This window comes from Capra hircus, chromosome 2 (assembly GCF_001704415.2).
Source record: "Capra hircus breed San Clemente chromosome 2, ASM170441v1, whole genome shotgun sequence".
In the NCBI taxonomy this organism is placed as follows: Eukaryota; Metazoa; Chordata; class Mammalia; order Artiodactyla; family Bovidae; genus Capra; species Capra hircus.
The window spans coordinates 2,555,223-2,567,602 of NC_030809.1; the positions used below are offsets into that span (position 1 = coordinate 2,555,223).

At 46.6% G+C, this 12,380-nt stretch overlaps 1 protein-coding gene across 1 annotated transcript in view; it reads right to left on the reverse strand.

Moving 5' to 3' along the window:
• Positions 1-12,380, reverse strand: part of UBR4 (ubiquitin protein ligase E3 component n-recognin 4) — a 131,434-nt gene that overhangs the window by 93,971 nt on the left and 25,083 nt on the right. Inside the window, 10 exon segments of the mRNA XM_018054764.1 lie at positions 473-570; positions 1,555-1,676; positions 3,020-3,249; positions 3,354-3,476; positions 3,611-3,793; positions 4,524-4,652; positions 5,150-5,229; positions 6,140-6,275; positions 6,918-7,200; positions 8,439-8,608. Of these exon segments, the coding sequence (XP_017910253.1) occupies positions 473-570; positions 1,555-1,676; positions 3,020-3,249; positions 3,354-3,476; positions 3,611-3,793; positions 4,524-4,652; positions 5,150-5,229; positions 6,140-6,275; positions 6,918-7,200; positions 8,439-8,608 (1,554 nt within the window).

Below are 12,380 nucleotides of genomic sequence, written 5' to 3' on the forward strand. Positions count from 1 at the left end.
TCCCAGTGTTTAACAGATGAAGAACCTGAGGGTCCTAGCAGTTGATCCTCGAATACCACAGGGGTTGGGGTGTTGACCATCCATGCAGTCGAAAATCCATGTACACATTACAGTTAGCCCTCCATACGTGCAGTTCCACATCCATGGATTCAACCAGCCACAGACCATTTAGTATTGCAGCCTAGACTCAGTGAAAACAACACTGTATAGATGGACATATGCTAGTCACAGCCCTGTATTGCTGTAATAAAGTGGCTATCCTATAACACAATTACATACTTCTTATTCCTGGCAAAGTGATCATGAGTATCATTTGGGTAATTCAAGGACCTGACTACGGGCTCAGCCACAGCAACTACTACTGCGGCACGGTAAGATCTCTCGGGAGCCAGCTTAAGCCTAAAGAATAAGAACAGAACGCAGAAACCAAACAGGGCTCCAAAGTTCTACTCCCGGACAGATGGACACTCACCCAGGACCCAATGTTGGGAAACTCGTTGGTGTTGATATTGTTCCAGGATTCACACACAGTCTGAACTGATGATGGTAGATTCTGAATCAGCGTTGGACCTGGAGGCAACAGAAAGGACAAGGAATCATCACAAGAAAGAAAGAGAGAGAGAAGGACACACAGCATTTTAAAAGCCAACCCCAAATGCAGAGAGAAATACACTATAGTCCAGGTTGTCAAAATAATTACTAAGAGAGCTTAGAAGCGTGTTTAAAAGCAGCACCATGTCCAAGAAACTACTAACTGCTTAACAACTAACAATCTCAATTATAAGATTCTCACTCCCCCTCATATTCACTCTCTAACCTTGGAGTAAAGAAGACAACTGAACACAAGACGCAAAGTGAGGGTGAGTCACTACACAACATCCAGACCCTCTACGAACAGGCAGCACTTCCATCTCTTTTCTCCGTAACACAGATCTTGAGGGCAGGGAACATTAGTGCACATTAAGAACAGTAGTCAATGAAGTCATGAAATTAAATTTCTAAAAGTGAGACTATCTGAACATTAAAAGGGTACTTAAACCTTGAAATGCAGGAATATACAAATGCCTGTACATTTTAAAGGGTAACTATCACACGTAACGCCAATCCTGCTCAAGTCCTTCTGATTTCCCATCCCAAATTTCTACCAGACCATTCCTAACACAAGGAAGACGTTTTCCCAAGCACGGAGCAGCAGCTCAATAGTCTTCCTAATCTCTATAAATGGAAAGGAGAACAAAGATCTTTCCAACAGCCAAAGAGCTTAACGCCGTGGTACCAACTGATCTTGGCTTGGATTCCAGCTCTGCCACTTGCAAAATGCAGGACATGGGCAAACAGCCTAAGTCTCAGTTTCCTAATGAGCAATGGGGGGTGATAATAAAACTTACCTCACAGGATTACTGCAAAGGTCAAAACAGATCAACCTGTGTCAATGCTTGACACACAGGAAGACCCCAATAAATGGTAAATGTGGTGAACAGGCAGCCAGGGAGAGGAGCAGCACTACCAGCCACACCAGCATTACCAGTCTTATTCAAAAGCACGCTCACTTACCCAGAGTGTTCGCCTTGCACCTGCTAGAGCCGATAGCCAAAACCGCAGCAAAGCCGCGCAATTTCTCCTGGGAAGGCTTTTCCGTGGATCCCTCCTCATTAAAGTTCTGTAGCAAATAGGCTCTGGAGGAAAAAAGAGGGAGCTATATGCCAAAGCTGAAGGAACCTAGTGACATTCTGGTTAGGGAAAAAACCACCCTAGACAAATGGAGAACCTGTAGCTCAGTTTCCTGATCCTCTAAATGTAGCTGACAGTGCCTGCCCCTTTGGGTACATGCCATCCTTGGAAATGCTCACAAAACATTATCTACCCTACTTGTCCTGGCCTCAGGCATTGTACATATCACAGGCTCTGAGAAGTATTCTTTTTTCTTTAAAAACAAACAACCCCTCAGGAGCGTGTACTGTCAGCCATGGGCCGATTCGCGCCTTGACACTCTCGCAGGGCGGTGGCTCATCGGCGCTGCTGGCTGCTATGCCCCCGCGCCTGGAGCCCTAGCTGGCCCATAGTGAGCACTCGTCGTTTCTGCTCAAGGTTACTGCTCACACCCGTCCAAACAGTCTGCCTCAAGCGACAGTCCTCTGTCCACTGCAAGGCATTCACAGTGAAAGACAGGTGAAGTTTTACAATGCTCCAAGTCCCTGTCAGCAACAACGTCCCATAAAACAGGAACTGAAGAGTGAAATCCTACAGGGACCAGTAAAAGCAAATGAACGAAAAGGGGCCAGGTCAGAACCCCGAAGGAGAAGCACCCAGTCCTTAGCAGCAGTTTGCTCTGTCACATGGGAAGACAGGCGCAGTTTTGCCGTCCTTCCAATGGAAGAAAAGCCAGACATCTTGTGAATGGTGAATAAACTACCAATTTTTATGCACTGAAAATGAATTCTAAAATATTTAAACACTATGCAAAATAAACAAAGGAAGTCTACAGGGTGTGCAATTTGCAATGTTTATTATAGAAAGGACTGGGTTTCAAAATACTCTCTAACTCATTAAGAAAAGGTTTTCCTCAGGATTTCAAAGTCCCTGGTGGTCTAGTGGTTAGGAATCTGCCTTGCAATGCAAGAGACGAGGGTTTGACCCCTAGTCGGGGAACTAAGACCCCACGTGGCAAAGGGCAACTAAGCCCTGCACCACAACCAGAGAGCCCACACGCTGCAAGTAGGGAGCCTGCAGGCCGCAACGAAGGAGCCCCGGGACACGAGGACGGCCCCGAGGGCTGCAAATGAGGCCCGACCCAGCCAGACAGATGAATGAGTGAGAAACGTCTTCTCTGCCTATGTCTCATGAGGCTTAAAGAGCTTCACCTCAGTGAATAACAGGAAAGATAGTGTTTGGAAAAACTGCATTACCTCTCTTTGCACCCTACAAGAAAAATGCTAGAAAATATTTACATAGGAAAGTAAACCACCCAAGCATTTACATTCCCCATCTCTGACATCTCTGGGCAGGCGGCCCGCCCCACCTGGTGAAAGAGGCGTAGGTGTCAATGAGCTGCAGCGTGGCGGGCAGCAGGTTCTTGGTGACCTCAGAGGACTTCTGCGGGTCGGTCTCGGCGGCCACCTTAGAGAAGTGCTCGTCCAGAGAGACCTGGACCTTGGAGACAGCAGCGTCCAGGGTGTAGATGGACTGCAGGCTGGGAATTTCATGCAGCTGCAAGATGGTGGTACAGTCGATGCTACAGAAGGACGAGATCTTTAAAAGAGACCCAAGATCTTAGTTAGTTGTGGCAAAAAAAAAAAAAAAACAACCCACAGTGTAAGCCAAGCTCTGCCAGTACGGACCCCAAGCTCACACACCTGTCGGGCAAAGTACTCCTCTACGATGGCAACGTCGTATTTCACGGAGCTGCACTTGCTGGACGCCAGTTCTAGGAGAGGACCAGCATGTTCAGCCTTCATTCCCTGTTTGATAAGGTGGTCCTATTTACAGCAAGAAAAAAGTGTTCAGGAGAGCAAAACAGGCAGGGTCTAAGGCTTCCCCCTCAGCCTTACACTTAAGTTTCCCGCATCAGAGCCTGCTGACTACTACCCCACAGCAGCGGGCTCAGCAGTACCTTTATCCAGTTGCCATAGGAGCTGATCCGGAGGCGGGACGACCACCGCAGGGTGTGCAGGATGTCACACTCACTCATCTCTGGCGAGTTCATGGCCAACTGGTTCATGTAAGTTTTCGATGGTGGCAAAATGCCCAGGATCCTCCACAGTATCAAGAAGTAATATTGAAGGGCACAGGCTTCCTACAAGAAGCAAAAACAGCAATCTCAGAGGCAGGAGTTTTTGGTACTGCCTCAAGAGCTCCCATGGAGATCCCATGGACGGAGGAGCCTGGTAGGCTACAGTCCATGGGGTTGCAAAGATGCGGAAACGACTAAGCGACTTCACTCTTTCACTTTCAAGATCTCCCTAACAATAAAAACTGATCCAAATATCAATGTAATGTTTAAAGCAGAACAGGGTGCGGTCCCAATTTTCAACTGAGATTTGGCTCTTAAGTCAGCTCACCGGGTCTTCCTAGAGAATACACCCAAAGCAAAAAATGGTAAAAGACACCTTTTACATACATATAAAATCTGTCCCACATTCTGTACATTTCACAGGCTAAGAAAGCAGTTCTGAGTCCCTGGCTCCCCAGTAATTTACCAAGTGACTGAAAGAGAGCAAGACACTGCCTTCAGCAGGCCCCTTCTGTGGCCTTAACTGCCGTTATGAACTCTACAGGTACGAGACACACTCATGGGGCCACAAAAAAAGCTCAAGTGTGTGGCTTCCAACATCATACATCAACCAGCACTCAGGAGATAAGAACTGAGGTGACCCTTCCTCTCAAAGCCACATTCCTCTCAATGTTAACCAAAAAGAAGAGCAAAAGCAGCTGCCAAGATCCCAGGAGGACATTCCTGGCAGACTGCTCCCCAGTAATCAGACGCGCGCCCAGGTCTTCCTTAGCCCAGGCTGCCATGGCCTCACCAGGGCTGTCACAGTCTTGCTTTCCTTCCTCCTGACTGTGTCAAGCTGGGACCCAGCTGCCAGCAGGGACGTCAGTGCAGCGTACAGCTCATCATACTTGACGAGCTTGGAGAAGAGGACATCGCAGGCCTAATATCAAGAAAGACAGTCAATCGTTTTCTCTTACTTTGTGAAATTTTTTCCTACTACCCATACTCTACCACTTAGCCTCAGGACTGGCGAGCAGCTCACTCCCAATAGTCACTAATGCCTCACTGCAGCAAGAGTCCCCCTCACGGACCAGCCCAGCTTACGGATCATACTGCGAGCACACAAGTGCAGGCACTGGAGTGAAACTACTGTTCTGTCCGTTAAAATAGCTGCCTGTGAAAAGGCTAACACAGACAGTCTTTAGAAATAATCTGTCAGAGGTGTCAACTGCCAGGAAGGACATCCCCTACTGCCAAATTGGAGCCCAGCAAATAAATCTCAAAACAACATTTTCCTTTTAGAAAAAGCTCAAATCCTAGTACAGACTAAATTCACTCCTTACAGAAAGTTACATCATTCCCTTTCCTCCTAATAGCCTGATTTTGGTGGACACCACCTAACCCACATGCAAAATGGGATTTTTAAATTCCGGGTACCACGGAATCAAGTCGGTTCAAATCATCCTCTGAGGCTTCTGGGGACAGGACACAGTAGAATCTGGGTTGCGGGACAGCATCTGAAAAGCAATGTGCTTATTGAAAGAACGGTTCCACTTTTAAGTCAAACAAGTATGAAACGTAAGAAGACACTTTGGACCAGGGTTTCCCAAGCTTGGCATGACCCACTGACACTCTGGGCCAGATGACTCTCTGCTGAGGGGAACTACCCTCTGCACAACAGATGCTGAGCACCATCCTGCTCCCATCCCCCGATGGCCAGCAGCGGCCTCCCAGCTGTGACAACCAAATATGTCTCTGGACACAGCCCCGGGGCCCCTGTGGGGGGGGAGTACAATCACCCCCAGCTGACAACTTCTGTTCCAGGAGTTAACTTCTATTCTATGATCACCACATGAATCGGCAAAACTGTATCATGAGACTGGTAGCCTTCAATGCTGCCTCCCCCTGCCAAAGGGACCAACCACTAAGAGATCCCAGTGATAATGAATTCACGTTAGGGCTTGATAAGCATGTCCACTAAATACACTTTATATTTAACAATCCTCAGATGAAAGCAAACACGTGCAATGCACACAAGAGGAGCTTTATCAAAAGCACGGGCCACTGCCGTGTGCGAAACCCTGGGGAGAGACCGCAGCTCCCACTGTCTGCAGACCAGGCCCAAAGAAGCCAGCCTCTCGGTGAGGCGATGCCCCTGAGGGAGAGTTACACTCCATCGCCCGGAGTGGCAAGAGCACACATGCTGCACCCTAGGACCAGAGGGTTCCAGCTTCTCACATCTCAGACGTTCTTTTTGCTTTTAAATAAACGTGGGATATGTGAGGGTCTGTTTCCGCCAAGAGTTTTGAATCCATAGGTATCTGAGACTACACCAATGACCAAAGGTTCTCAAGGATGCCCCAAGCTCCAAATTCAGCCCCTCCCATGAGAATCAGGAAGTTTCTTATCGACAGTCCTCTCTCTGACCTGATGAAAAATGCTTAGACCAGTTTTCTTCTACTTCTTTGAACCCATGATAGAGAGGGGTGGTCGTCCGACGGCTGCTGCTGTCCTGGGATCCACTTGCCCACCCAAAAGGAGGACTAAGCAGGTTATGCTGCACCTTTTAAAACACAAAGATTCAAATTAAGAAAGAGACACAGTCATCATTCTGCTTCTCACTCCAGGCATGATATCAGACTGACACAGCAAAGTCTGGGAAACTTAACCAAAAGAAAATTTTAGATTTTTCTGTGACTTCTTCTGGGAAGCATCTTTTTGCCAGAGTATGAAGGCAACAGTGTGTAATGCAGCACTGTCAGAAACACTGACCGCAATAATCCTTAAACGGCCCTCCCACTCTCATTTTGGTTCCCTGGAACAAAGCAATTTACTAATCCATAAAATGTACTGCTCGACCATCATTCAACCACTAGTGAACTAACTGAGGCCTGACACTCACAGCGCTGTGCTCAATACACATAAAGCGGGGCAGTTCAAAGAAGGACACCTGTGAACAGAACCTATGATCCAATTTCAACAAACACATCAAATGAAATAAATTCATATGTATCGCTTCTGGCTAAACATAAAGTGTGGGCACAGAGACAAAGTCCCAGGGGTCTTCCTCAGGGTACTTAAACACACCACAGTGGACACCTGAAACCTCAAGTGAACAGGTCACTTTGGTTTGGGACATGATAATTTGAGAATAACAAAGACCTCGGGAACAGCTGTAAAGCAAAAAGAACATGTTCCTCTGTACCTGCTCAAATAGATACACGGGGGCTTTGGAGTACTGATGAAGCAGATAATCAAAGATCAAAAGCAGGCGAGCCAGGGTGAGAGGCACAGAGCGCATCTGGGCATCCATGCTGGCACTGAGCTCCTGGATGATCTGCACAAACAGCATCAGGATGTCCCGCCGGCCTTTCTCAGAGAAGCTGTGGAAGATGAGGAGCAGCAGCTGCAAGTGCTCCACGTTCAGATCCTCCGTCTCAGCGGGCACCGCCCCCTGCAGAGCATTCTGCTTCATGGTCGACAAAAACCTACCACAGAGGAGAGGAGAACATGTCTGGTGGGAAAAGTCAGGACATCCCCCAAGAGTTACAGTGTCCAGTGCCAGAAAAGGCACATGAAGAGAACAAATTAAGGGAGGCAAGAAGCTACATGTAATGAGAAGATAAAAATTAAATCTTGGCTACCAAAAAACTAGATTTGGCCACAAAAGCATTTTCAACAACCCTTCAACAACATTAACTGTGGCCACAGCAGTGTTAACTCCCACGCTGCCATTTCTGACAATGAAAAAGAACTACAAGCTCTCCAAAAGGTGGCTTTTTTTTTTCTTTAATAAATCTGGGTAGACAGAAACAATTCAACTACCCTTCTCTCTATGAACTGATTCTACAGATCAATTCTCTATTTGAGAATTCATACTACAGGTTAAAAATCACAACATGGTAACAGGTGAAAATAGCTCAATGCGTTAAAAAGCAGCACAAAATTTACACTATTTAGAGAACTTGTGAGAAAACCTTTCATGCAAACGAGGAAAGAATGCCACAGCTCTTTCCTCTGCCTTTGGCCCTCAGGAGAGAGGCATGTATTCTAATAAGGGTTTCCCTCACCACTCCCCTACCCTCCACCTTCTAGCCTTTCTGCATGATTCGTATCGTGCACGTCTGGCATTCACGGGGGTTTATGATTTCTCAAATCCAGCAGTAGAGCTATTTGATCATGGACTGGGAAAGAGGAAAACAAAGCCTTTTAGGAAAACTAACTGCTTTGAAGACTCCCAACCATGTAAACAAAAATGGCAAATATAGGTCCATCTAAAGAGGATTTAGATGATTAATCTGAGCTTCCCCCAAGTAAAAATATTCTTTAAAAGTTGTCCAAAAAAGACTGCAAGTCACTCTAAGTGGTTTTGTGTCAAAAGCAAAATAACCAAAGACAGAATTGGCTTCCCTGTTCTTTTTCAAAAAAAACCAGGTCAGGATAAAATTGGTTTATGTTCCGGATTCAGGTTCTCTCTCATAATTGGAATCAAATCCTCCATGTGCTAAAGGGAAGATTCTGTTTCCAGATCCTAGTTTATGTATATCTGTTTTTTAAACAGCCCGCCAGCTCCTCCCAAATCCCCCCATCAGAAACATACTCCCACCCTTGCCACTTTAAGCCTATCATCAGAGTACCATTTCAGGGCCACAGATGAACTACAAATCAGTCAAACAAATTTTAAATAGCAGCCTTCTCCGTCGGGCTTCTGTTGGAATTATCTTACCTGTCCCAAACTTTGAGGCATTCAGGGACGTCAGGGTCACCTTGAGCGCTGGCTTTATGTTGCCAGATGAGCAGGAGGCGTGAAAGCACAGAGAGGCTCTGAGGGTGAATATACAAGGGCCACGGGCCCTCAGAGAAAGGAGCAACTCCCAGCTGCTGCAACAGTGTGTTCTAACATGAAAGACACATAAGAGGCCATTAGGGAAACAGGCAGGGAAGGAGGCTGCTTTTTAACACTGACAAAGAGTCCTTGCCCCCAAAAAGCAGGCGCACGTGCAGACAGCAGAGTCAGGGTCAGTTCCAATGGACACCGTGTCTTTGAAAGAAAACTTCAAACTTCAGCTGTAAGAGCTAACAGTTTTTCTTTCAAGTCAGTTACGTACCACAAATAACACTCCAAAGGGGGAGCTCCAACAACTTAAGAGGGCCAGCAACCTGCATTAATAGCATTAGCAGAGAAATCTCGCCTCAGCGATGTCGCGGCACCCAGAATTAATCGCGCCGCAGTCTCTGCCTCCAGTTGTAGCGTGGCTTCCAGATGAGCTCTACTTTCAGCTCAGTCCTCTAAGCTGCAATTTATCTCCTCAGACACACACACAGACTGAGCAGGATGCCAACGGAAAACCAGACAAATGCCTGCTTTCTCATCTGGCTTTCGAAAACACAAGTCATGGCTGCCTCAGGACACAGGATAAATTTTGAAGTCTGCCAAACTAAATTATACTCTTATAAAAAAACATCCAAGAGGACCCTATTCCTCGAAAATATTCAAAAAGGCATGGATATCGCGCATAGCTCCCATGTATTGGCGGGTCACGCGGGGCAAGTGCTGTATGGAGACTGTGACACTGAACGCCCAGGGGGAAACGGCAGACGGGGTGTGCTCCGCTGCACTGATGAGGGCCAGGGCTCAGGGTGGCTTAGGAGCAGGACCAAAGCCACAAGATCGCCAAGTGACAAGCCAGGCTTCTCTCTAAAACCCACATTCTTAACCATCACGCTCAGCAAAGACATGATGACTAACTTTTCTGTTCCTGACTCAAGAAAACAATTCAAAACACAAATAAACATGTCTGATCTACTGCAGAAGTCTTAACTGGAGCACTACTGGTAACAAAAAATAAAACCAAGACACACGCAGCCACAGCGGTGGCAACCACAAAGACCGAGCAAGCATGAAAACATACTCTACACAAGCTGCGTCTCACACACAGACACAGAATCGTCAAGCTTGAAAACGCAGAAACCAAGGGACACAGCAATGTTCTCGTAACAACTGTAAAGCTATGCCTCTGTGTGGACGGCAACAAAAGCAAGCATGGCAGCACTGAAACCAGGAACTCAGCGAGAGGACGTGGCTGCCGTCTGCTCTCTGCTGTTCACCACCTCTAAGTGAGCTTGTCTGCCTCGTGCCAGATGGGTTAGGGCTCAGAGCTGTAACAAGCAAGCCAACACTCCTCAGGAACCGGCTTTCCCCACCCCTCACACTGACGACTTCCTAAGGAGCAAGTCTGAGTCACAACGGAGCGGACCCCGGCCCAAAGCATCCGGACACCCTCCAAGCACCCTTCCCCGCCGCTCCCCGTGCCGGCACCCCTGAGGTGAGCCTCGGCCTCCCTTCTCCTGCTGGCCCCGACCCATCTCCCTGTTTCTCATCACTTCAACAATGGCCTCCCAGTGGGCAATCCCCAAAGCTGTAGTATCAGTCTTCATTTTTTAACTCCTAAATTTCAGACTCACATTTCCAACTATTTTCTAAGACATCTTCATCCCTCTGGCACCTCAAAATTTCACTATTTAAACTGGTGGTGTTTTTTTTTTTCAAAAGCAGTAATGGTGACTATTTATTCATATTTAAAATACTGATAATACAGCTTTTCTCATTTGATTGAAAGGGCTACAGAATCTAACATACCGACAAAGGGAAAAATACAATCACATAGACGATGCCTCTTCTAACTGTCTTCAGCTTACTCCTTCGATAAAGGAGAGCTTCACCTTCAGCTATTCCATTTTCTTGACTGCAAACAACTCCAAGGCTCGCCTACTGCAAGGACCTAAAAGTCATTTTGGAGGGCTGACACTGACTCATTTTTAAAAACAGAAAATGGCAAATCATCCCTCCTGTACCTAAAGAACCCAAAGGATTGTTCTGAGTAATTGTGACAAAGTGACCACGAGCATGTGAGTTGGTGTCGTCACTGTGGGAAACACTATGGAGGTTCCCAGGAAACTAAAAGCACAACTATGACCCAACAGCCCCACTCCTGCGCACATATTCAGACAAAACACGGTCCAAACAGACGCACACAGCCCTAGGGTCCCAGCAGCACTCACAACAGCCGAGACATGGAGCAATGTCAACGCCTGTCGGCTGACAGCGAAACGAGAGCAGTGCACACGCTCAGCCGCGAGCAGGAATGGAGCAGCGCCGCCTGCGGCGACGACAGGGCCGCAACCAGAGAGCACCCCGCCCAGTGAGGCCAGAAAGAGAGCGGCAAACGCCCGACGACACCGCTTTCACGGAGAACCTAAACCTGACAAAAACGAACCTGTCTGTGAAGCAGACACAGAATCACCGACGCAGCAGACAGACTGGGGGCTGCCAAAGTGGAGAGGGCTGGAGGGGGGTGGGGTGGGGGCTGGGGCTAGCGGACGCAAGCCTTCACAGAGGACGGCAGACAAGGCCCTGCTGCACAGAACAGGAGACTACACTCAATATCCTGTGATAAACTGTAACGGAAAAGGACACACTACAAAAGACGCATACGCATAACTGAATCACTCTGCTATATAGCAGCAATTAACACAATGCTGTAAATCAACTGTACCTCAATAACAAAATGTGTAACAGAGGGAGCCTGAAAAAGCAAGTGGCACGTGAGTAAGTACCATCTGAGTCGGCTTAAACCTGGAAGAGCGTGCCCGAGTTCTCAGTATCACTCCTTTTACCCCAAAACCAACTCTCTTTCCTGATTTCCCAATTTCTATTAAGACAAGAGCATCCTGCTGGTCTCATTTGGGTTTCAAGGGTTTTAAATTTGGCAGTACCTTAGATTCTTAAGCTCTCCTTATCTCTCACCTCATTCAAACAATTTCCCATGATCTCTACGCTAGGTCCTTCATCCTCCCTGTCTCCCTTTCTCATGAAGCCACACTAACTCAAGTCATCTTTATTTCTTCAGTTCCTGTAACAGTACCTGAAACATGAAATGAACCTAGATCACCATAGTAACAGTATTGTTCAGTTACGATAATTTTACATGCAATATTAAATATAGTATTAAACATTAACAGTAACAAAACATTTTATTAAGACACTGTGTATCTGGCAACTTAAATCAGGCATCTTGGGTAAGACAACTTTGTACATTATTCCAAAGAAATAATATCCAAGGTAAGGGGACTCAACAGCAGACAGGTTACAATGACTATCCTTCAAAGCAGTGAAATATGGGAAACAGTTTACAGTTCCATGCCTGGAGATGGAATGAAAAATGGAGATCTGAGGGCTTCCTCTGCAGTGTCAGCAGCTATGGGCAGCCCAGCTGCACATCCACACAATGTCTGTAATTATTTTTAAAATGCTAAGAGAGCAGGATCATCACAGGATTCTTAAGAATCCCTATTCTCTAAAGAAAAATATTCCTTCCCCATTATTTGGACATAAAAGTTCAGCCAAGAAAAGTACAAATCTATCACCTTTGGAACCTCTCTTGATAAAGTCAGACCTGGGCGAGGAGCTGGTAATTTTGGCAGGAAACACTGACCCTTCACTCTGAGAAGTTACTGCAGGCAATATCATAACCGAAGCATCTTCTGCTCTTCACCTTAAACAGGTCAATAGCTTTTCTACTCTATTTATTGATATAGTCTCTTTCCTGCTAAAAAATGTTTCCCCATGTACCAGTAGGTAAGCATAAATAGGTTTTATAATTATCTT